General features: G+C 42.9%; 1 protein-coding gene across 1 annotated transcript in view; it reads left to right on the top strand.

Moving 5' to 3' along the window:
• The window catches only part of spata20 (spermatogenesis associated 20), a 55,333-nt gene extending 30,367 nt beyond the window's left edge, over nt 1–24,966 (top strand). Inside the window, 1 exon segment of the mRNA XM_030755122.1 lies at nt 24,046–24,966. Within this exon segment, the coding sequence (XP_030610982.1) occupies nt 24,046–24,240 (195 nt within the window). The 3' untranslated portion in view covers nt 24,241–24,966.
• The last annotated feature ends 1,813 nt before the right edge of the window (nt 24,967–26,779 follow it).

Raw genomic sequence — 26,779 nt, 5'->3', positions numbered from 1 at the left:
TCTTGATTGGTGAGCTGTCACTTTGACCATCGTCGATCTTTGACGTCGTTCATCCGCACAATCCTAAGATGGTTAAAGAGAAAGAATACACAAAAATTAAAGTGGAGGCAAAATTATTTTTATCTGGAAACCCTGGAATGGGTAAGAAAAGGGCTTTAGTGGTATTTTCTTAGACATTGAATGTAAAGATGGAACAGTATACAGTATAATGATGTGCATTTGTGCTTTTAGAAGCAAAGAAAAGAGACTCCTGGAGTCTGTCAGAGTGACATGTCAGACACAGATTTTGTTCTAATGAGCCTTCATTGAGCCCTCAGAGTGAGACGAAGGGGGATACTGGAAGGGAGTAAATGAGGCAGAGAACAGAGAGTGTGCACGTAGTATCTGTGTGTCCAGATGTGGTGACAACAGCCAGCATTAGTGGCAATAGAAGTTGTCTCAGCCAGGCTGAGACGTGATGATCCTGCACAACACTAAACATACACATTAACTTAACTTTTTTTTTTTTGGGGGGGGGGGTAATCGTGCTTTCAGAGGAATGACATCACTGCCTGATACAGTATGTTTTTGATACAGTTTGTTCACAAGCAACACGTGCAGGAAATGAACACATTCTGGTACGTTCAACCACGATGCTATCAGGTGTAATGACACTCGTCTTTGCAGATTTTATCAGCTGTAAGTAGCTAGCCAGTGGAGCTAACTTTACCTCCAAGAGCAGATTGACACTAGCAGATTTTCTGAGGTTCACAAGCTGGCTCATTTGATAGGTTTAATGTGTGTGCCAGGCAAGAAGTCAGCATCCAGTGTAAATGAAGAAACTGCAGTGATCTTAGAGCTTATTTGTCCCGTGTTTGATGAGGAAAGATTTTGTTTTAAGGGAATCTAGTAGTCTCATTGCCAGTCCCATATTTTTTAAAATTATGTTTCAACTCTATTAGAGTAACTTTGAGTGATTTAACATTCAGAGTAATCCGCTTCCATTTGAAACAAGCCAGCTCCCTTCCACTTTCCTTTCAGACAGCTTTCTTCTGATTGGTTGCCTCTCCTAAACAGAAGGTTTAAGGGTTTGGTTTCTGTGCTGACAGCCTGCTTGCACATGCGTGATGTTGCCAGTGTCTGTGGCCTGCCATCGGTCTCTGTGAACTGTGGTTTTTTTCCTGCTGTTTTGGTCGGTTGCTACACTGAGCGTCAACTCTCTATTGGTTTATGATCACCAAACACTCCTAAATATTCTTCAATCACGCGAGTGTTGGGAGTGTATCAGTCAAGACGGACAGAGAACCTTCTACCTTCTGCCTCCTTTGGGTATACGGCTTACCTCCACTCTATCTGCACACAGAAGGTGCAGACATCGTGGGAAACGCAGCGACAGGTTGACAAAACTTAAAGCCAGTTTGCCTTGTTCTCCTGTTGCTTTCTCTGGAGATACTGGGTCAGCATTTCGTCGCTGTATTTCGTGGCGCGTCCTGGATCCGATTGCCTCCTCTCTGGTTCCTGTGGTCGGCTCGGATGAGGTGCAACCGAGAGGTCTCTCCTTTTCCTACCGCTTCGGGCGCAGGGTGAATTTACACAATCTGTGGCCGCTCGCTCGGGCCCAACAGATGGCTAATGCTCCGGCTCCTGTCAAGATGGCCCTGATAATTGCTAGATCTCTAGCCAACAAAACCTTTATCCTGGAGGATCTCTGTACATCTCGCAGATTGTTACTCACACATGGATGACTGTTGGTGAGTCTAGTGCTTTCTCTGCAGGAGAGCTGAGCGTAAGTGGAAGATGGACAAGTTACAGGTGTCCTTCCAGTTGTTACGGGACAGCTGCCATTTTTATCGGAAAACTGTGAAACCTGATAAAACTAAATACTTTTCTGATATTATTGTTTCTGTCACAGTCCTCGTGTTCTTTTTAAAATGGTAAATTCATCTCTAAATGACCCACAATCGGCTTACCTGGAGAGCTCGATCGAATAATGTGAGAATTTCATGAAATTTTTTTATAAATAAGGTTGCTAGCATTAGGCCCCTCATTAGTCTTATGACCCCTCTATCTCTGTCACATGCCTGACTGTTTTTGAGCAGTGTGAGCCTCAGTGGGACTGTATATAACCCAAATAAAGGATAAAGTGTATGATGGAGTCAGTGGGGTGAGTTGTGTAAGCTTCAGGAGTGGGACGAGATTGAGGGATGGTAAATGAGATAAAGGGAAGAGCAGAAAGAAGAGTGAGTAAGAGGATTGAGCTCCATGTTGCATTAGGTAGCTATGAGCAGAGAACATATCTAATTTAAATCCAATTACTCCTCGCCTGTTTTCCTGGTTTTTGGCCACCGCAAACTAATTGTGGTGAATGAGGTGCTCAGAACTCAATTCATGCTATACTAAACACACACACACACACACACACACACACAACACACCACACACACACACACACACACACACAGATTTCTTTCTTCACACTTCATTTAATATATTTACTATTTTAATTCACCACAAGAGTCTGCCCTTCTCAATTCACTCCAGCACTCGGAGCTGCTTCTTCACTTGTTGCTTGTTGGAATCAATTATAGCACACACACACCCCAAAAACCCAAAACATCGCTCTTGATTGTAATTGCTGCAATAAATTGTGGTTAATTTTTCTATTACACAGAAACGTGGCTTGATTAGAGTCGGGTTGAGGTCTGTTGATTGTGAAAGTACTGAAACTGTAGCAGGCGGGATTTGCAGTACAAATAGAGATGCAGTGTTTTTAGGAACTAGTCCCCCTCCTTACACCTCTGTGCGACTACTCTTCTGCCTGTGTGTGTTTGTGCTTCTCCTCTCTGTCTCCCTCTAATGGAAGTGTGTAAGGTGTCATTAAAAGGAAACAGGGGTGAACACGGCACTGTTAAAGTGGTGTTATCACATGAATCTTGGATGAACAGAGGCAGGACTAGGACACTTTTCTTTTTCTAGTGTGCCTCCTCTAATTATGATATGAGGTTTTCTTATGGAAAAAAGGGAGTTTTTCCTTCCCACTTTCACCAAGCTGTTGTTCACAGGGGGTGATGTGATATTTGGAGTTTTCTCTGTTATTAGGTCTTTACCTTAGAATATAAACCACCTTGAGACAATGCTGCTGTGATTTTGGCGCTATAAAAATAAAACTGAATAGAATTAAATGATAAAATGATGGTGACTCACTTCTCTTCTCCAAAATCAGTATCACACTGGACAAAAAGCATTAAAGCACCAACATGTTGAATTCATTTATTTTAAAAGTGCACATTCAGAATCTATTCTCATAATAATAATAATATAATGACACCTGGGTGGACGTGCTTATTTCTGCGTTGTACCATTATTAAATGGAGATAAAGCCTTTCTTGAGAAGAGAGCCAAACAGAGGAGAGTAGAAGGATGGACCACAGCCTGTTAGTAGGAGAGAGTCCTTTTAAAACATCTGTGAACAATCGGGAGTCCCTAACAAGACCTTAGAGACACGAGGAAGAATCAGCAGGGCGACACAGAGTGTGAGCAGAGAACGGGAAAGGAGGGGATGGGTGGAGATAAGAGAGCACGCCCGGTAGCTAACTAGCAATGGTAACACCACAGTGCAATAGAGGATTAGAGCTAGGCAGACTCAGGGTCCTCAGTGATCTCTCAGTCTTCTCTGTGCATCACAGCGTCTCTGGTCATCACATCTGCTCGTACGATGCAATATGTGTGTTTTTGCCTTTAGTATTTTGTGCAAAGGATGGATTCTTCTATTCTCTGTTAATGGACTTGTACTTGTATAACACCTTTCTACCTAATTTGAGCACTCAAACCGCTTTCTACTACCAGTCACCCAATCACACACACACACACACACATTCATACAGTGCTTTTACCTATGCCCAAGTCATTTTATCACACAAAGAGTTGTCCCTGATGGATGTGTCAGGCACAACTCAGGCATCTTCAGCGTCTTTGACACACAGATAAGATAAGATAGTGTTTATTTGTCACATGCACAGTTATACACAGTACAATGCACAGTGAAATGTATTTTGTACCTGCAACCTTATATACACACACATATAAATAATAAGAAGAATAAAAATAAAAAAAAAGTAATTCACACTATACACTATACTCTATATACTATACACTATACACACTTTTTAAATTATAATATTTACATTGTGCAATAATGGTCCAGTTAGGGCTCAGAGTTGAGCAGACGGATGGCTTGTGGGTAAAAACTCTCTTCAACCTTTCAGTCTTAGCCCTCAGGCAGCGGTAACGCCGGCCTGATGGGAGCAGGGAGAAGAGAGAGTGTCCGGGGTGGCTGGGCTGTTTTAGGATCTTCATGGCCCTCAGCCTGCACTGCTTGGTGTAAATGTCCTGCAGGTTGGGGAGGGTGGTTCTGATGGTCCGTTCAGCTGAACGAACCACCCTTTTTAGGGCCATGAAGTCCTGCTTGGTGCAGTTTCCCATCCAGGTGGTGTGATGCTCCCACGCATGATGCTCTCAATGGTGCAGGTGTAAAAGTTCCTGAGCACCTTGAGTGGGAGCTTGAAGTCTCTCAGCCGCCTGAGGAGGTAGAGACGCTGTCTGGCCTTCTTCATAGTGATGTTTATGTGATGAGTCCAGGACAGGTCCTGTGAGATGGTCACTCCCAGGTATTTGAAGGTGTCCACTCTTTCCACCTCAGCACCACTGATGACAAGTGGATGGTAGTCCCTCTGCTGCTTCCTGCTGAAGTCCACGATCAGTTCCTTTGTTTTGCTGACGTTGAGCAGGAGGTGGTTCTCCTGGCACCAGTTCTCCAGGCGGGAGACCTCTCTCCTGTAGGCTGTCTCCTCATTGTGAGAGATTAGTCCCACAACAGCAGTGTCGTCAGCAAACTTGATGATGACGTTGGACTCTGACGTGGCCTCGCAGTCATGGGTGTACAGTGAGTACAGCAGAGGGTTGAGCACACAGCCTTGGGGGGATCCAGTGTTGAGGGTGAGGGAGGATGAGGTGAGGTGACCCACTCGTACCACCTGTGGTCTGCTGGTCAGGAAGCTGTGAACCCACCTGCACAGGGATGGGCCCAGGCCCAGGTCCAGCAGCTTAGAGACCAGCCTGGAGGGAACTATGGTGTTGAATGCTGAGCTGTAATCTACAAACAGCACTCTCACATAGTTCCCCTTACCAGTGTCTATGTGTGAAAGGGTCTTGTGGAGGAGGAAGGATATGGCGTCATCTGTGGATCTGTCTGGCCGGTATGCAAACTGTAGTGGGTCGAGGGTGGTGGGCAGTGAGGAGGTGATGAATGTCTTGATGAGTCTCTCAAAACACTTCATCATCACAGAGGTGAGTGCTATGGGCCTGAAGTCATTGGGGCTGCTGGGGTGTGGTTTTTTGGGACAGGGACTATGATGGACTTTTTAAAGCAGGTGGGAATCACACACAGTTTCAGTGAGAGGTTGAATATCAGCGTAAACACAGGTGCCAGCTGGTCAGCACAGGTCTTAAGGACACGTCCACTAATACCGTCTGGACCAGCCGCTTTCCTTGGTGTTTACACGTCTAAACGCCCTCCTCACGTCGCGCTCCGTCACAGTGAGTGTCTCCGCCCCTCCGGCCGGGAGCGCAGCGGGCTGTCGGCTTCCCGACTCAAAGCGCGCAAAGAAGATGTTGAGTTCATCAGCCAGAGAAGCGTCGGCACTCACCGGGTGTGTGTGGTGCTTTGTAGTCCCAGTCGGTTGAATCCAACGCACCCTGCAGAGCGGCCTCTGTTTGATCAGACCACCGTGTCACTTCCTCACAGCAGGGGGTTCCTGCCTGAGCCGTTGTTTGTATTCGGCATGAGAAGTACAGAGGTGTGGTCAGACTTCCCAAAAAGGCGGAAGAGGCCTTTGCTTTGGTAGCCATCTTGAAATGGGAGTAGCAGTGGTCTAGGGTCCTCTCTCCTCTGGTGGGGCAGTCGATGTGTTGAATCAACTCCGGTATCACCTTTTTCAAAGTTTGCACTGTTAAAAGTCCCCGGCTACGATGAGAGCTGCATCACGCTGGTTAGCCTGATAGGTGGAAATCGCCTCATGTAGCTCGGATAGTGCAGTGTTTGTGTCCGCCTGAGGTGGAATATAGACGGCGCTGAAGATGACCGAAGTAAACTCGCGGGGCAGGTAGTGGGGACGGCATTTCAGGGTTAGGAGCTTCCAGGTTAGGTGAACATGATTGTTTCAGAGGGACAACATTCCTACTGTCACACCAGTTGTTATTAATCATTAGGCACACAACCCTCCTCCTCTTGATTTTCCAGACTCACTCGTCTGTCCGTGCGATGAACACTGAAGAACTCCGACGGCTGTACTGCGTGGTCCGGTATGAGGGGAGTCAGCCATGTCTCCGTGAGACAGATGATGTTGCAGTCCCTTATGTCCCTCTGAAACTGTATCCTGGCCCTGAGTTCGTCCAGCTTGTTATCCAGTGACTGGACATTAGCCAACAGGATGCTCGGCAGTGGCGTTTGGTGCGCTCTGCGCCTCAGCCTCTCTCTTACGCCGGCTCTTTTCCCTCGGGGCCTTGTCCGTGACCTGGTCCGTCCTTTGTTTGAGCTGGCCCACTGGAAACGCAGTATCTCCCCGAGGGCCAAGTCGGGTCGGGAGAAAAAGGTGTCAGAATACAGCCGAGTGCTGTATTCTGATATTAAAAAGAGTCTGTCTGTCATACAATGATATGACACAGAGCAGGCGGAATTATAAAGTTCAGTCCAGAATTAGAGCTAAGGTATTGATCCACCAACTTTCTGATTGGTAGGACAAACCCACCTCTACCACCTGAGGCCACAGCCGCCCTTGATGACCTGCTAAGCCAGAGAGTAGAAAACAAGTTGACTGACAGCTGTGGGAAAGGACCCAGATGGTTTCATGTAGAGGAAAAGTGCGTTTCCAGCTTACTGTAATGCATTTAGTTTGCCACTCATCCTCTTCTTCCCCGCTTGCTCTCCTATCTTGCTTATGAAAATGTTTTAAACTTCACTTTCACATTGCCTTTACCTTCATCCATTCTTAGATTTGTTAACCTTTGTGGGGTGGCTGTAGCTCAGTAGGTAGACCAGGTCACCTACTGATCGGAAGGTCAGGGGCAAGGTACTTAACCCCAAGTTGCTCTCCAACGCAACCGTCGGAGTATGAATGTGTGTGAATGTTAGATAATTAAAGCACTTAGCTTAGTTAATATGGAAGTGCTTGTATGAATGGGTAAATGTAACATGTGTTGTATAAGCGCTTGAGTGCTCTGACTGAGTAGAAAAAGCGCTATATAGAACTAGTCCATTTAACCTAAGATGTTACATGTTCCTTCTTTCATTGATTGTTTTTTTTTCCCCTCATCTATCTCATGAACACAAGTTTTTTTTGGTTTTAATTTGTTTTGGATTTTCTGTAACAGGGGTCAAAAGTGTATATTAAAATATATACATACAACCTCACTAATATTTGCTTAAATGTCCCTTAGCAAGCTTTACCTCAACCAGACGCTTGATAGCCATCAACAAGCTTCCGCTATAATTTATATGACCAGTCTTCTTGGCAGAATTGGCAGAGCTCATTTAAATTTCAATTATAATATGATTTTAGACATGGTCCACAAATTTTCAGTAGGTTTGAGGTTGTGGCTTTGGGAAGCCATTCCAGAAGCTTAATGTTAACCTGCTTTATCCATTCTAAAACCAGGTTTGATGTGTGCTTCGGACCATTTGTCCTGTTTGAAACACCCAATTTTGTTCAACTTTCAACCATCTAGCTGTTGATTCAGCTCACCTTACAGTATCCCTCGCTACTTTCGCGGTTCGCTTTTCGCAGACTCGCTGTTTCGCGGGTTTTCAATCAATATTAGTGTAAAATATTTATTGGCGGTATTTCGCTGTTTCGCGTTTTTTTCCAGTACTCGTTCTTCACATGCGTAGTACGTGTTGTACAGTAATGTATATATTTGGTGTATGAGTGTGTGAGGAGGGTTTATAAAAAACTTAACAATAGTGTATAACTACTAAAATAATCTATAAGTATTAAAATAAATATAGCATCCCTACTTTGGCGGATTTTCACTTATCGCGGGTGGTCCTGGAACGTAACACCCGCGATAAAAGTGAGGGATTACTGTACTCCTCCAAACATACCTCTTGCCATTCTGGCCAAAAAGCTTAGTCTTAGTTTTGTCTGACCATAAAACTTTTTTCATTCGAGCTTGAAGGTGTCAATTTTGAACGAGGGGTTCTTTCTTGGTCAACACCCTCCCTGTCCATGGCGATGTAAAACTTGTTTTGTTGGTGTTCCAGCAGTTTCCAGTTCATGGCAGCCTTGAGCCTTGGTGGTTCCTGGGTTATTCCTGAATAATTTCCAACATATTTCCTCTCATCTGAGGGTGACAGTTTGGGTCTTCTTCCAGACCATGGGAATGTGGTGACAGCCAAATAACTTGTATATAATTGTTTGAACTGATGATCTTGGACTCTGTAGTTGTTTAGGAACTGCTCCAAGAAAATTCTTCTTAGATCTTCACTGAGTTCCTTAGACTTTCCCATTGTTTTAAGAATTAGTCGGTCCAGTGAGTGCTGTCAAACAAATCCTTTTTATGCTGGCAAAGAGAAGCTACAAGTTGTAGTCAATCGTGATCACTAATGAGCAGTTAATAACTTTACTTCGCTTGGAAAGTTAAGACATTTTAGAATCTTCAGCACTACTTATTAAAAGATTTAAGTGGATGTAGAGAGTTGAGCCTGTATGTATATTTTTGACCCTGTGGGTATAAGAGAAAATCTAAAATCAATTCAAACTTGTGTATCCAATTCTTTATTTAAAAAAATATACGCTATACAATCATAAATTCATGGTCACAGAATCATGATTTTGCAATGTTAGCAAACAAGATACAGTTAGCCACCTAGCTGTATGCAATCTGTGATCTTAGCTACACTGCATGAAACTGGTGATGGTTAGTTTGCAATGTTAGCAGATAGTCATCTTAAGATAAGATAAGATAGTGTTTATTTGTCACATGCGCAGTTATGCACAGTACAATGCACAGTGAAATGTATTTTGTACCTGCAACCATATATACACACATATAAATAAGAATAAAAATAATTCACACTATACACTATATACTATACACTATACACACTTTACATGGAATTATAGAATATTATAATATTTACATTGTGCAGTAATAGTCCAGTTAGGGCTCAGAGTTGATCAGACGGATGGCTTGTGGGTAAAAACTCTTCTTCAACCTTTCAGTCTTAGCCCTCAGGCAGCGGTAACGCCGGCCTGATGGGAGCAGGGAGGTGGTAAAATGGTAAAAGTTACCAGATTACTTTTGGAGTTTGGATAAATTAGCCAGTTTTGCTAGGTGAGGTAGTTTGCAATTCGTCCATAAAAAAAGCTCATTTACATTCAAGAAAATTATCTTTTTTCTGGACAGTGTTATCTTACCTGCTTGGCATCACAGATCGTATGAAAGATGGACGTAGCTACTGTGACAGCATTCGTTGGTTTCTCAGCTTCCATTTTGAAGCCTTGCAGTGAGCGTTTCCACCATTGCCACTATTCTTGCAAAAAACTGGATGTGACAAGAACGAGCGGGTCTTTACAGTCTTTGCAAACCTTGAATGTACTGTAGACAGCTTTAAGTTCACTTCAGAGGCCTTATTTTTGAGCAAAGGATTACTCTAAACGTGTTATGACGACATGAATAATATTTTAGTTAATGTATGTATAAACATGGAACTAGATACACCCATTTGAAACACTACAATATTAATGAACAGGTATGGACTAAAGCTGGTAAACAGCTCTTGATTGGTTTTGGCTTTTATGCTCCTTTCTATCTCAACAGTCTAGGTTAGTTCAAATTAATCAAAATAATACACATTTTTTTTAAATTATAAGACCTCAAAGTATTTTAGTATAATAAAAGTTTATAGAACTTATAGATCTGTCAGGCACTTGGAACATCCATGTTTACAATATGTTCATATGTATCAATTTTCTATTGTATCATTCTTTTTTAATTCTTTTTTTTTTTTTAAAGGCATCGTCCATGATGGGTTCAGAATATAAATATGAAAAAGTTTCAGCAATGGCAGCAAAACATTTTTAAATGTGAAAACCCAATTCTTCATGTAAACTTTTAAAAGGAACACTTGAAAACTGCTTTAAAGAAACAGTTTGTGCCCATAAATAGTTGGAAGCACTATAAGCTGAGCCAACATCTCGCTGGCAGTCAAAGGAAGGAAAGAGGTTCTGAGCATTTTGTTCATTGACAGTGCCAAGAATCAATTTGCATTTACTGAAGGACTGTGTTGAAGAACATCCTGCATCAACATTACTCTCAACTACTCCACAAGCAGTTCAGTCTGACTGCTTCAGATAATTTACCTTCAAAGCAACAATTTGGATTGTGTTCTAGCTGTCCTGTATGTCCTTCCTGTGCTGGTGTACTTGCCTTAGACAGTATAGGCTATAGTCTTCACTTGGGTCTCTTATCTAAAACTGATGAATGCAACTTAGTATCTGAACCTTGTTTAACATTCTGTCAAAGAGACAAGGCAAGTTTATTCGTGTCGCACATTTTAAGAGCAAGGAAATTCAAAAGGCTTTATGTAAACTTTAAGTCCATCCATGCATCCATCCATCCATCCATCCATCCATGCATCCATCCATCCATGCATCCATCCATCCATCCATCCATCCATCCATCCATGCATGCATCCATCCATCCATCCATGCATCCGTTCATCCATGCATCCATCCGTCCATCCATGCATCCATCCGTCCATCCATGCATCCATCCGTCTATCCATGCATCCATGCATCAATCCATCCATCCATCCATCCATCCATCCATGCATCCATCCATCCATCCATCCATCCATCCATCCATCCATCCATCCATCCATCCATCCATGCATCCATCCATCCATGCATCCATCCATCCATGCATCCATCCATCCATCCATGCATGCATCCATCCATCCATCCATCCATCCTCTTCTGCTTATCCTGTTCAGGGTCACGGGGGGCTGGAGCCTATCCCAGTTATCATAGGGAGAGAGGCAGGGTACACCTGTACAGGTCGCCAGCCTGTCACAGGGCCGCGACCCTGAAATTTAAGACCTCAAAAGTAAAACAGAGAAGCAGCAATAAAACGATATAAAAGAGCTTTCAGACAGATATTTGTTCATGGTGAAACAGGACAGCTTATGATTATGCTTGAGACAAATGTATTTTAGGTAAACACTAAACCCCTAATAGAGGTTTGGCAGTTTTACAGAAAAGGTGATAGATTTTTTTTTTTTCCATTGAATAATTCAGTTCTGCTCTTGCTCTTTGTACAGTTACATGAAGATAAGTTATACAAAGATGTTCTAAAAAGAGAAGAGAATAGTGTTTTTGGAAATGTTAGGCAAAAAAACCTTGTGCTGTCATTAAGACAGTGACTGTCGGTGTACAAATACTTGAACTGAAATGAGGGCTAATCCACAGATGATTGTATTTCTACAGTGTGAAGTAACACTTCTTAGGCTCTAGCTGCTCATTCTTTCACACAACATAAGAGCCAGTATCTGTACACATGCCTAACTTCACAGTTGCCCATAATGAATTGGAAGGAAGCAGAATTTTAGACCTTATTTCCAATTCTGGCCCACTGTATGACTGAGAGCTAATGAAACACCTCAGATGGAGTCCAGCAGTCTTTCATCTCACACATCCAGTTAGTGGCTTGTGGTTCTCAGGGGTCATTACTGTTCATCTGCCTTCCAGTGACCCTGAGTGTAAAGCCACCTGAAACAGGAGCCAAGCTCTCTGGGAAGGAATAAATTAATTACATGTGACAGTCTTTATCCATCCATCCATCCATCCATTTTCTTCCGCTTATCCGGGGCCGGGTCGCGGGGGCAGAAGCCTAAGCAGAGAAGCCCAGGCTTCCCTCTCCCCAGCCACCTCCTCCAGCTCATCCGGAGGGACCCCAAGGCGTTCCCAGGCCAGCCAAGATACATAATCTCTCCAGCGTGTCCTGGGTCTACCACGGGGCCTCTTCCCGGGCATGTCCCACCGGGAAGAGGCCCCGTGACAGTCTTTATATTTCTTTCAATTTAAAACAAGTTGATCTTTATTTTTTTTCTACTTTTGCAAAAGCAAGGGAGAATGTAAATCTTTATTATGAGTAGAAAATGAGTTTTGAAAGTAGCTGATCAATAGTAATTTAGTCACATTTATAGCATTCTGATTGATATAAGATTTTTTTTTCTTTTTTTGCTGATAGTTACTAGAATTTGAGCAGGTAAAATTCACCACAGTATGCTTTTGATTAATGTTCACTGCTCAAAAAGTTAAAGGAACACTTTGAAAACACGTCAGATCTCAGTGTGGGAAAAAAAATCATGCTGGATATCTATACTGATATGGACTGGGTAATGGTTCCTAGGATGGTGTCCCTGAACCCTCCCTTAATTATGCTGCAGGAGTTGGGGTTTTTCTCTAATACTGTAGGGTCTTTACATAATAGTATAAAATGCCTTTAGGCGACTGTTGTCATGAATTGAATTGAAAATTAAAATAAATGAGATATATCAATGTGGCAGTGGCGCAGTGGGTAGGCGTTCGCCTTGCAGCCCGAGGGTTGCCGGTTTGAGCCCCTGTCCCTGCGCTGCGTTGTGTCCTTGGGCAAGGCACAGCAAAAAGGAAAAACAGTGAAATGTGGAAAAAAAAAATTTAACCCAGAGGGATTAAAATGAACTAATAACAGTGTTTTGTGATGTTTTTGACCAAATGTTACTAATTACAAGTGTTTGTCAGGGAGGACTTTTGATTTTGACCTTTTCATACAACCAGAAGTGCTTCATTATGCTTTGACAAAGATCCTCCAAATCACTGAAACACTACTGGAGTGTGTCAAGATTCTTTCAAAAGATATTCCCTCATAATAAAGGTGATCCCTCAGAACATCTTTGTCTTGATTTGCAGTCATCCTTCCTTCTAAGGTAACCTTTAGACCGCCACCCCAGCATAACAGAGCCAGCAGATCCTCTCCCTATAGAAGTCAAGGGTTCAAGTTTTTTCCTTCATTACTCACCCGACTGTGTATCTGGGCTATTTCACACACCTGGCCACGTCTTTGTACCACTCACATGTCAGATTTTATCACCTTAGCATTTCTAAATTGACGTGACTTTTACGATATTAACGAATGAGAATCATCTTTCATCTCAAACACAACAGAGGCTGATGAAGTGTGCCGTAGGTGTCAGGGCCTGACTGAAGAGAGCGGCTGTTAATTCTGCTCAGACCCCGAGGCGTTCTCACATCTCGCTGCAGACACTGTTTGATTTAGTGAAGAGGATCTTGTAGAGACTGTCAGCAGCTGACAACTGACACCCAGCTTGACAAAAGACAGAACACGCTGCCAGAACGGGCTCGCCCACTCGTTCTAACTCAGGTCAGGTGGTAAATAAGTGAGCATGTTGGTGTGCTTATATTTTGTAGTTGTTTTTCCTTACAAATGTCTGTATTTACAGATTTTTGTCACACACTTGATAGCTCCTGTGTGAAGTCATTGTGCATAATTCTGGATGTTAGCTTGATTTTACACGAACATGTCAGTGTTTTAAGTCACTGCATTAAGACAAAAATAGCAGTATTGTTCATATTGTTACATTGCGGCACTCTGCTGTGTCCTATCATTTGTGCAGATGTTAATCTGGCACCCCCACCCCACCTAAACATTGCTGCACAGAATATCACTTTAAAACCTTTCGGTGAGCCCTTTGTGTTTGGAAGTCACAGCATCTTTTCTGATTTGCCCACTTATCTATGGGAACACATCACCTGGCTGCATATATTTATGAACTAAAAGAAAAGTCTGGGTTTGTGGAGATCTAGTCCTCATGGCTCATTCTCTCAGATGTGTAGTGAATATTAGATATTTGATCTTTGCAAGCAGTTTTAGCCCAATCCTGCTTAATGCTCCCAAATCAGCAGTCCAGTTCATTTCCATTTCTCTGGCCTTTCAGATATCTCCTGTCCAGTTTTCTTCCTGGCTTTCTCCCATCCTCCTCTCCCTCCTGGTGAAAATTCAGTTGAATAAATGAACCCAACGGTAAAGCTGAAGTCACTGGATGATCGATAAACATGAGCGGCACACTCTGTCGCCAATATTTATGTTAAAGCGTGGATTTGTCTGTGTCTGTCCTGATGCAGCAGCCCTGATGCCAGGCTGCAATGATGGCTGAGCAGGTCCCGTGTGTGTGTGTGTGTGTGTGTGTGTGTGTGTGTGTGTGTGTGTGTGTGTGTGTGTGTGTGTGTGTGTGTGTGTTGGACAAAACAAAAGTGAGAAGGATGGAGGAAGTAATTCTCTCCACGCTTGACTGCTTGTAGGACTGTGATTGCTCTTCCTCAGGTGTGACAGCAGCTCTTGAAAGTACGTTTTTTGGTGCGATCATTGTGTGAGTTTGGCCCCCAAGTTGTGTGCATGGTAAGTGGGTTATATGATAAAGTGGTTTCTGAATCTGCGCGTGTGTTTGTGAGTTACTGTCAGCACAGGTACGGCGTGTTCTTTTTAAGTGTCTGAGCTCTTCTGCTTTGGCAGAATGAGAGATGTAGAGTGGGAGGGAGCTGTCAGTGTAGGGACATTTAACGGGTGGGAGGTAGGTGTGTGTGTGTGTGTGTGTGTGTGTGTTTGTTTCAGGGTTGCCCAGTATGAGGGGATTAACCCTGTGGGAGTTTGTGCTCTCATGTGTAGCCAACTGTGCTGTCTGCTGCAGCTTCACACACACATTTTGCATTCAGTTCATCACATCCACAAGCCTTTGTGTATACATTCATACTTAATCTGTCTCTCTGTCTCTCTCTGTTGCTTCCGTTCACCATCACTCACACACACATGCACGGGTCCTTTCCAGTACCCAGGGGGTCCGTGCAGATCGTGGTGTTTTGACACAGACAGACTACAGCGTGACCTTTAAGTTGAGGCCGCGTGGCTGGATGTGGTCTGGACCCGGGGAGGGACTGCATGAAGCTGACAAGCCAGAAGAAGAGTCAAAGTCAGGGTGGAAAAGGTTCGGCTTGGCAGGGAAATCCTCCTCCGGTCTCTATGACAACAGTCTCACCATTATGACCACACTCCATCACACTTTTAATGTCCAAAAATGTTTGTCGACAGCCCTCTCTGGCGCGCGATGTGAAGCCACAGTTTCCTGTTTTTCAGTACCACAGTTATTTATCCTCTGAGCTTTATCAAACAGGGAAGCTTGCATGAATTTTGAGAACAAGATGAGATGTGACAGAACAGCATCACTAAAGAGTGTCTTTACCATGCAGCACATTTAGTAATAGAAACAGAAACTCTTGAACACGGCAGATACAGTCTGTGATATCAGGAGAGCCGCGGCTTAACCTATTGATAGTTTCTTGGCTTTTGAAGTGCAGATGGCCATCGGCACAAATGAGCATCTAAATGGCCGAACGGAGCACTTGGGGTGCTTTGAGACAGCCATTGAATGAGAAGGCTCATTGAGACGGGATGAAGAGGATGCAAACAGTTCTGCATGATGGCCTGGGTGAGTGCCGGCTGGCACACTTACAGGAGAAGAGTGTCTCCTCCAGCAGACAATTTTGTCTAATGACCGAGGGACAATTAAGGATGAAAGCAGAATCAGGAGTACCTGTAACACCCTAGTTTATAATCGCCACCTGTACATGTGCACATCACTATGAATTAGCAGGGTGCAGTTTTATTGTATGGATTGGGCCACAGCTGACTTTAATACGTCCTACACGCTCACATGCACTTGCAGACTATGGGTTGAATTAATAGAATAAATAACAATGCAGCATTGATGATAGTGTCAATAGAGCAATTCCACTTGATACATTGCACATGATATTTCATGATATCTGTGTAATACACAGATATTCTCCATATATTCGTCCTGCATATTGCATTGCAGTGTCTGTGTGTGTTTGCATTGTTAGTCAGTGTTAATATTGTGTGAATTTGATTAATGTGCTTCATTTTGCTGTATGCACTTTAGAGTTGCTGCCTGTTTCAGTTTAAATATGGATATTTGGGACACATATAGGGAGATGTAGCAACACAGTATATTACTATATCATTATTTTGTTTAACCCATACTTCATACTGATCATTATTTACTCTGGAGAGGGGATGCTATAATTTCTAATATTCTTAGATATTAGTTCTGATACATTAATTGAATTTTATCACAGATGCCAAAACTGTGTTCAGGCTCGCAGCTCTTCGAGGCTGTACCTGAGCACGGCAGCATTTAGAGACTCACAGTACGATCTGAGGATTAGCAGGTTTCTGTTTAACTTGTTTGCCATTAAAGGTCAACGTGTTTGCTTACTAATTTGCACTAAATACAAAGTAAAGCAGAGTCTGATGGGAATATGATTAGTTGTCAGCCGCATAGTTGTGCCAAAGGGAGGTGTCGGGGGGTGGGGGGGGTGGAGGGGGGTAGCTGGATTATCTAGGAATCGTAAATGTCTGAGAGTTTTATCAGTATCTGAAAGCCATGTCCATAAGAAATGGGAGAAAATCTTGACACAGGACTTCAGAGATGAATCTGGCTCTTCGGTTCATCCATCCACTGTTTGCCAAAGCCTCATCAGAAATGGTCTCAGTGGAAGGGTGGATGCCAAGAAGCCATTGTTAAGGAAGGGGCACAGGTAGAAAAGGCTGAGGTATGCCACATTACTCAAGAACTGGACTGAAAACCAGTGGCAGTGGGTCTTATTAAGCTATGAATCAAAATTTGAAAATTTTGGTTCAGATCACTGTCAGTATGTGTGGAGGAGGTCAGGAGAAAGGCTGTGCTGAAGAATAAATGTGGTCATACTGAAGATTTCAAGTTTGTTACAACTTTACAAACTGTGCTTTTGCCTCATAAATTATTTCCATGTTTGCATGTTTAAATAAATCACTGCACCTATTTCCCATTTTCCTAGCAAAATCTCAAGAAATAACATTGTAAAAAAATACTTTAATATTGGAAAAAGCTAGATTTATATGTGGATCAGCCAGTGCTTATGCACCCTTTACTGCCTTCTGGCTGTCAGCGTATTACACACCGATGGGCATGTCAGTCTGCTCAGGACGTTTCACCTCTCCCCTCGTGCAGTCTTGGATCTCCTCTCCTTTCTCCCTCCTCTTCTCATTTTGGTCTCTGCTTCTTGTTTGTGTTGTCATTTCTTGCTCAGTTGTGAACCAGAGGTGGTGCCGGGCCAGGAGGAAATGACACGTGTCTGACAGGAAACCGCCCAGGGGACAGATGAGGCCGCTCTCTTTAACTTCACTCTGCTGCCTGTCCAACACTACAGTCGCACACAAACATGCACAAGCCAGGCAGCCGGTTTCATACTCCCTCTGGTGACCTGAGGCCACATTCACACTCTTGTTAATAGTTTGGAAGACTTAAATTATTTGTTTGGATGTCATCTATTAGCTGCAGGCAGCACACGTGAACCGTATATCCATCCACACATACACAATAATTTCTTTACTCTTGAGGGCACGACACCATAGCGGCCACTGACCCACATGTGAATGTGGTATTTTTGGGAGGGTTATTTTGGGTGAGTGTGTGCGAGTATATGTGAGTTATACAGCTGTATTAAAGGAATAAAGAAAGCAGTCGTGATCAACGCTCGGCCCAGCTTTCTGCTGAGATGAGCCGCTCACACAGAAATGGTTTAAAGATGTAATTACAGTGAACAGCGTTCTCCCTGACAGTAACACTCTTATTTAGTGACTGGACTGCTGCCACACAGAGGGAAGTAACATAAAACTGACAATCCAATTACTCAGACCATTTCCACACTTGCCCAAATGGTGACGACTGACAGGAGTCCTGTTTTTTTTTGTTTTTTTTTTGGTGTTGTTGTTTTTGTGTTTCCAATTCGTTTCTTCTCTGCAAGTTAAACAGCAAATGGCATGTATTTACTGTTGCAGCACTTGTTTGATTTTTCTGCTCCTTAGTGGTTATTCCTGCGGTCCACAATTCAATTCAATTCAATTCAATTCAATTCAATTTTATTTATATAGCGCCAAATCACAACAAACTGTCGCCTCAAGGCGCTTTGTATTGTGGGTAAAGACCCTACAATAATACAGAGAAAACCCAACAGTCAAAACGACCCCCTATGAGCAAGCACTTGGCGACAGTGGAAAGGAAAAACTCCCTTTTAACAGGAAGAAACCTCCAGCAGAACCAGGCTCAGGGAGGGGCAGTCATCTGCCACGACCGGTTGGGCTGAGGGGAGAGAAAGACATGCTGTGGAAGAGAGCCAGAGATTAGTATCAATTAATGATTAAATGCAGAGTGGAGTATAAACAAAGTAAATAAGGTGAATGAGAAACAGTGCATTATGTGAACCCCCCAGCAGACTAGGCCTATAGCAGCATAACTAAGGGATGGTTCAGGGTCACCTGATCCAGCCCTAACTATAAGCTTTATCATAAAGGAAAGTTTTAAGCCTAATCTTAAAAATAGAGAGGGTGTCTGTCTCCCGAATCCAAGCTGGAAGCTGGTTCCACAGAAGAGGCGCCTGAAAGCTGAAGGCTCTGCCTCCCATTCTACTCTTAAGTATCCTAGGAACCACAAGTAAGCCAGCAGTCTGAGAGCGAAGTGCTCTATTGGGGTGATATGGTACTATGAGGTCTTTGAGATAAGATGGTGCCTGATTATTCAAGACCTTGTATGTGAGGAGAAGAATTTTAAATTCTATTCTAGATTTAACAGGGAGCCAATGAAGAGAAGCCAATATGGGAGAAATCTGCTCTCTCTTTCTAGTCCCTGTCAGTACTCTAGCTGCAGCATTTTGGATCAGCTGAAGGCTTTTCAGAAAGCTTTTAGGACAGCCTGATAATAATGAATTACAATAATCCAGCCTAGAAGTAATAAATGCATGAATTAGCTTTTCAGCATCACTCTGAGAAAGGATGTTTCTAATTTTAGAAATATTGCGCAAATGCAAAAAAGCGGTCCTACATATTTGTTTAATATGTGCATTGAAGGACATATCCTGGTCAAAAATGACTCCAAGATTTCTCACAGTGTTACTGGAGGCCAAAGTAATGCCATCCAGAGTAAGTATCTGGTTAGACACCATGTTTCTAAGATTTGTGGGGCCGAGAACAAGAATTTCAGTTTTATCTGAATTTAGAAGCAGGAAATTAGAGGTCATCCAGGCCTTAATGTCTTTAAGACATTCCTGCAGTTTAACTAATTGATGTGTGTCATCTGGCTTCATTGATAGGTAAAGCTGAGTATCATCTGCATAACAATGAAAATTGATGCAGTGCTTTCTAATAATACTGCCTAAGGGAAGCATGTATAATGTAAATAAAATTGGTCCTAGCACAGAACCCTGTGGAACTCCATAATTAACCTTACTGTCTGAAGAAGACTCCCCATTTACATGAACAAATTGGAGTCTATGAGATAAATATGATTCAAACCACTGCAGTGCAGTACCTTTAATACCTATAGCAAGCTCTAATCTCTGTAATAAAATGTTATGGTCAACAGTATCAAAAGCTGCACTGAGGTCCAACAGGACAAGAACAGAGATGAGTCCACTGTCAGAGGCTGTAAGAAGATCATTTGTAACCTTCACTAATGCTGTTTCTGTACTGTGATGAATTCTGAAACCTGACTGAAACTCTTCAAATAAACCGTTCCTCTGCAGATGATCAGTTAGCTGTTTACAACTACTCTTTCAAGAATCTTTGAGAGAAGGAAGGTTGGAGATTGGCCTATAATTAGCTAAGACAGCTGGGTCAAGTGATGGCTTTTTAAGCAGAGGTTTAATTACAGCCACCTTGAAGGTCTGTGGTACATAGCCAACTAATAAAGACTGATTGATCATTTTTAAGATTGAAGCATCAATAATTGGAAAGACTTCTTTGAACAGTCTAGTAGGAATGGGATCTAATAAACATGTTGCTGGTTTGGAGGAAGTAACTATTGAAGTTAACTCTGAAAGATCAACTGGAGCAAAAGAGTCTAAACAAATACCAGCAGTGCTGAAAGCAGCCGAACATGAAGAATAATCTTTGAGATGGTTATGAATAATTTTTTCTCTAATGTCTAAAATTTTATTTGTAAAGAAATCCATGAAGTCACTACTAGTTAACGTGAAAGGAATACTCGGCTCTACAGAGCTCTGACTCTTTGTCAGCCTGGCTACAGTGCTGAAAACAAACCTGGGGTTGTTCTTATTTTCTTCAATTAATGATGAGTAGTAAGATGTCCTAGCTTTACGGAGGGCTTTTTTATAGAGCAACAAACTCTTTTTCCAGGCTAAATGAGCATCTTCTAATTTAGTGAGACGCCATTCCCTCTCCAGCTTTCGGGTTATCTGCTTTAAGCTGTGCGTTTGTGAATTATACCACGGAGTCAGGCACTTCTGATTTGAAGCTTTCCTTTTCAGAGGAGCCACAGTATCCAAAGTTATACACAGTGAGGATGTAAAACTATTGACGAGATAATCGACCTCACTGGGAGCAGAGTTTAGGTAGCTGCTCTGCACTGTGTTGGCACTGAAGAGCATAACAATGAAGGAATTAGATCCTTAAACTTAGTTACAGCACTTTCAGAAAGACTTCTACTGTAATAAAACCTATTCCCCACTGCTGTGTAATCCATTAAAGTAAATGTAAATGTTACTAAGAAATGATCAGACAGGAGGGGGCTTTCAGGGAATACTGTTAAGTCTTCAGTTTCTATGCCATATGTTAGGACAAGATCCAGAGTATGATTAAAGTGGTGGGTGGGCTCCTTTACATTTTGAGAGAAGCCAATTGAATCTAACAATAGATTAAATGCAGTGTTGAGGCTGTCATTCTCAGCATCTACATGGATGTTAAAATCACCCACTATAATGATTTTATCTGAACTGAGCACTAAATCAGATAAAAAGTCTGAGAAATCAGACAGAAACTCTGAGTAGGGACCAGGTGGACGATAGATAATAACAAATAAAACAGGTTTTTGATTTTCCCAATTAGGATGGACAAGACTAAGAGTCAGGCTTTCAAAAGAATGAAAACTTTGTCTGGGTCTCTGATTAATTAATAAGCTGGAATTGAAGATTGCAGCTAATCCTCCTCCTCGACCTGTACTTCGAGCATTCTGACAGTTACTGTGACTCGGGGGTGTTGATTCATTTAAACTAACATATTCATCCTGCTGTAACCAGGTTTCTGTAAGGCAGAATAAATCAATACGTTGATCAATTATTAAATCATTTACTAATAGGGACTTGGAAGAGAGAGACCTAATGTTTAACAATCCACATTTAATTGTTTTATTCTTTGGTGCAGTTGATGAAGCTGTATTATTTATCGTTTTTGAATTTTTATGCTTAAATAGCTTTTTGCTGATTTTAGCTTTGGTTTTTGGTGGTCTGGGAGCAGGCACCGACTCTATGGGGATGGGGTTTTGGGGGGATGGCAGGAGGAGAGAAGCTGCAGAGAGGCGTGTAAGACTGCAACTCTGCTTCCTGGTCTCAACCCTGGGTAGTCAGTTTTTAGGAGGGTTAATAAATTTGGCCAGATTTCTAGAAATGAGAGCTGCTCCATCCAAAGTGGGATGGATGCCGTCTCTCCTAACAAGACCAGGTTTTCCCCAGAAACTTTGCCAGTTATCTATGAAGCCCACGTCATTTTTGGACACCACTCAGACAGCCAGCGATTCAAGGAGAACATGCGGCTAAACATGTCGCTCCTGGTCTGATTGGGGAGGGGCCCAGAGAAAACTACAGAGTCCGACATCGTTTTTGCAAAGTTACACACCGAGTCAATATTAATTTTAGTGACCTCCGATTGGCGTAACCGGGTGTCATTACTGCAGACGTGAATAACGATCTTACCAAATCTACGATTAGCCTTAGCCAGCAGTTTCAAATTTCCATGAATGTCCACACACAGCAGTTCTGGTTTTCCTTGAGAGATGGGATGGATGTGCATTAAGAATTAGCCTACAGTGGGAGCCAGCAGGAGTGGGTAGCTTAGCTGAAATCGCTGCTTTTCTAGCATTAATGTACAAGCAAAAAAATCAAATTAAAAATCCTTAGCTGTTCATAGGACTGCGCTCGACTGGGCAGAGATCTTGGAGCCACTGCTGAGGCCACTCTCCCAGTTTTGGGGGCCCCTCCCCGAGTGTTACTGTCTGCCACTGTGACGTTACTGGATCCTGTTCAGGGAAGTTGCTGTGGTCTGCTCTTAGATCCACTAGCCACTGAGCATTGTGGTTATGTGTTGTTATGTCTGTTATGTCTCCAGCCTTTGGGGGGACTGTTCTCATATTGTTCCCCTGCCACTGAGAGTGCATCTTGGGTGGTTCAGTGGAGAACAGCTGGTTTATTCTCCTGGCTTCTGTCTCATTGGTATACCTCGTTAGCCAAGGTTGAGTCTTTTCTTGGCCGTTTCTAAGTCTTTGGTTGTGGACAGCTTTTTGTACTTTTAGGCACCCCTCTGTTCATCTCACCTTTCTGCAGTTCTGATGGTTGGATAACTTCCCTTGGCCTCGGCTTCTATTCTGGTATAGATTAGCTGGTTGGTTTCAGTGATGGTCGAAGTAGGGATTATCCGTAATGCTGCATTCACATCTTCTGGTAGACTTTCAGAGGGTATTTCAAGTAGTGTTGGTAATCTGCCATGGAGGGTCCAGGTTTCCAGCTTAGCCACAATCTTATCTTTCAGGTCAGCTGCTCTGGCATTTAGTGTATCAGTTGTTCTTGGGGCTTGGTACCCAATCTTGGAGTGTGGAGACCTGGCCTGATGTCCTGGCCCCCCCTTGCCGTAGCATTTGTGTTGTACCTCGTCAGTCTCTAGTTGTGATATCAGTTGATTTCTGTGGATGTTGAAACACTGACCTACTAATTGTTTTGATGTTACTCTGGATGTTGGGTGTCGAAGAATCCCACAACCTCTTCATGTAACCTTCTTCACTGGGGCTACATCTGTAGTAGCATTCCAGCAGTTCCTTATTCTCATCCCGTGTCCACATGTGCTGAATCCTTGTTCTAGCAGCCTACTTATCATCAGTATGTCCCGGTTCCACCTGATGTGGACCTTGTTAATCCAGATGATGTCTGAGCCGGTGTGGCTTCAGTTATTTATCTCTCGCTAGCATGTGGGTCCGATCCCGGGGAACCTTACTGGATGCATTCCCTGGCCGGGATTCAAATCACTACCAGGTCAAAGATGGTAGTGTTGCCACTACACTATCCAGCTGCTGCAGGAGTAGTTGACATGTGTGTTGTCACAGTGGTTGATGTTCATATTAAACATGGATAAAGTTTCAAAAATTGTGGTCATTGTATGCAAAAGTAATTTCTGTGAGCCAAAGTCTCAGACTTCTGTTTGATGTCCGTGAGAGCAGTCTCCTAATGTGGTCATCTCGGGCACCTGGGCCGTGAGAATAGAAGCCCCACCCATCTGCTCTTCAATCCTTTGGTTCATGAGGGGCAGTCAATCAATAAGCTGCATAAGGCAAAGAGGAAAGGAGCTAAAATGGCTTGTTTGAGACAGAGGATGGACTGAGGGGCTCTACAAGGCCTGGTAGATAAATAATGACTACTTTGAACTGTGAATCATGCAAAGCTGCTCTAGTACAGTCCATGAATATGGAGCTGAGATTGACCATAATTAGCCTCTCTTAAGCCAGATATCTTAATTAGAGGTTCACTGGGTATTATGCTTCTAAATTGAAGCTTTATCTTAATCTTAAAGCATGTCTTCTGTCTTAATCGAGCCCCACAGTCTTGCACTTGATTGTGTTGCCATATTTGTAAAGGAGCTTTTTCTCATTATGTAAAACTGAAAAATAAAGAGTCATTCAAGCTAAATTCAAAAGTAAATTGCATTTAATTACAATTTATTTTCACATTGACGATCAAAGAGAAGTACATTTAATCCAGCTTATTAACTTATTTCTTGATGTAACCAGTTATGTCTTTGTAATTTGATGGCATGTCCATTTTTGCTTGGTTTTGTCAGGTGTTGATGCTCACTGATGGAACTACAGAGAGCTTTCTGTGCCAGCGCCTGCCCGTCCTGTCCTCCATGTCGCAGCTGGGCGGCGTCGCCACAGCCTACGTCTGTCAGGACTTCACATGCTCTCTGCCCGTCACCGACCCCCACGAGCTACACCGGCTACTCCTGGACGGGACCACGGACATGCAGGCAGAATGACAGCTGGAAAACTGACTAAGGATGTTCAAAAACTGCACTTCTCAGATCTGCACCTTTAGCCTAGCTTCTTTTTTTTTTTTTCTTTTTTTTTGCTGGATTTGGCTAGTGAGTCAGGCTTTGCCAGTGATATAAAAAGCTGATGTCAGTAGGGGTAGGTACCCTGATGGAGTCCTCCTGCTAGTCATTTCCACCTCTGTTACTCCAGCCTGCTCTTTATCAGCAATACCAGGTATTACCTCAAATATCAGCTCCAGGGTTTTATTAAAATTAAGGTGTAAAAATCCTTTTATGAGTATAAAATACAAAGCAGTGGCAGTTGACTGAAAAGATGTAGCACTGATGTAAAAACGTTAAAGCTTTACTGTTAGCCCAGAAGATCCTTAATAGGCCATAAGCTGAGATCCTTTGGATGAACTGGGCCGATAATATTTTGCAGATGAACCCTGTGTTCACAACACACGGATCTGACAGGGGAGTGTTTGTGTGTGTGTCTGACGGGATAAACACAGGGCTGGTTTGTGTGTAACTGTGTGTGTACATTTTAAAAACCTATGCATATGATTTTTATCTGTAGTCGCCTGTGTCATCCTTTCATGAGTGTGTTGGAGTTGTTGCACAAAAGATTCTTCTCCAGATACGTTCTGTGAATGTTGTTTTTAATTTTAGACCTCAAGAAAACAGAGCATGCATATGCAAAATCCTGAAAAATAAATATTTGTCCTGCAAGCAGTGGGCATTTGATTTGTTTCAACATGCTTTATTATTTAATGGGACCATCCAAACACAGCTGTAAAGGTGCCCAGAAAGAATAAGTGACGTTTTTGTGGTGTTCTTTTTGTCTGTGATGTCGTTCCAAGATTCAATCAGGAAGTAAGTGTGTCGTAGCGGTCGGTCTGCCTTTTTCCGTCCTATAAATACTCACACAGCGAGAACCCCTCTGTTGTGTATTCTCTGTTTCCCGCTGTAGGCTGGGCGAACGTAATGTAAACACTGAAACACTTGGGAGTGTGTGCATAAATGTGTGTGTGTGTGAGGGGGGAGAGACAGATGGACTGCCGATGATGAGGAAGAGGAGTTTGTCTCTGAGGGTCGTCCTCTGGGCTGCGGAAGCAAAGGCGAGAACAGAAAAACGAAGTTTCTGTGATGATTTGTGTCCTTCGCCTCTCCACGTGAGGTGACTCACATCCACCAATGTCCTCTCAGAACACTTGTGCACTTGTTTACTTTTGTCTCCTTCTTTCTCTCTTTGCTTTTGTCAGCCAAGCCCCCCCCCCCCTGTTCATTTTTTTGTGTCACCTCGAGAACGAGGGAAGTCATTTTGGCAGGCGGCTGCTTCTGTGGAAGAACAAGAAATAGCCAAGAGAGGAAAACGACTGGGAGGAGGAGGAGGAGGAGGAGGAGGAGGAGGAGGAAGGATATGAGGCAGAGGGATATACAGTCGTAGAAGCGAGAGATTTGAATGTGATGTACCAGCCTCACTTTTCTTAACCTCTCATTGTTATCTCCCCTTTGCCTGTTCTCCTTCTGTCCCTATCATCTTCTCCCAGGTTTGGTCCCCCCTATCTTTGGTGTCACGTACACACTCCATTCCTCTGCTGTGCAGCCCCCTGAAAGCATGTAGGAACTTCTGTCTCCTCATTTATTGAATCCTAGTCCTCACCCACACACACACACACCCACACACACACACGCACGCTCGCTCTACCCCTCCCTTCTCCCATCACTCCTTTCATTATTGTACTCCGCTAATTGTTTTGATGAGCTGCACAAGCTAAATTTTAATTAGCACTGAGATTAGTGGTTGACCCCATCTAACCTGTCGGCCCCGCTAATGAATATGAAGCTGTAATCTGCAAGCCTCAGATCTTAAAGATATGAATGATAAGCTTGTAAATTAGAATAGCTCTTTTGTAGAAAGAGACTAAATGCAGTGCTTAAACAAAAGGCATGACAGAGTAACACGACGGTTCAATGAAGCTGGGGTTTTTTTAATGTTTTTTAAATATATTTTACTCGCTTTTATATAAAAATATTCAAGAAGCTGTTCTTTTTTCATGTTTTTTTATACTGGTTTATGTTTCTAAGTCTGCACATATAGTGGTATAAATAATTATTTGATCCCCTGCAGAATTTATAAGTTTGCTCACAAAGAAATGAGCACTAATTTTTATGGTAGTTTGATTTTAATAGGATATCAACCAAAAATTTAGAAATAAACGTTGCATAAAAGTTATGAATTGATCTGCATGTTACTGAGTGAAATAAGTATTTGATCCCAGCCAGTATCCCGGCTCTCACAGTGTTTATTTCTTGACTGGTTGGATGAGATTCCTGGAGGTTTGCCGGTTGCAAAGAAGGCACTGCAGCAAAAACCTCCCAGTGATTGCTTTGGTTGCTGGCAGATTGCCACAGTTGCCTTTAGGTTTTCATGTTTGTCTGCAAATACAAACTACTGGCCCAGCGGTAGGAAAACTCTTAAAAAAGTGCAAAATTGTGCGACTGGGGACTTATTCATTTGATCTTACATCACTGCCATGAT

The sequence above is a fragment of the Archocentrus centrarchus genome, chromosome 19 (assembly GCF_007364275.1).
Source record: "Archocentrus centrarchus isolate MPI-CPG fArcCen1 chromosome 19, fArcCen1, whole genome shotgun sequence".
Classification (NCBI taxonomy): Eukaryota; Metazoa; Chordata; class Actinopteri; order Cichliformes; family Cichlidae; genus Archocentrus; species Archocentrus centrarchus.
Note: the sequence above shows the minus strand (reverse complement) of the source record. Positions and strands in the feature narration are given on the sequence as shown.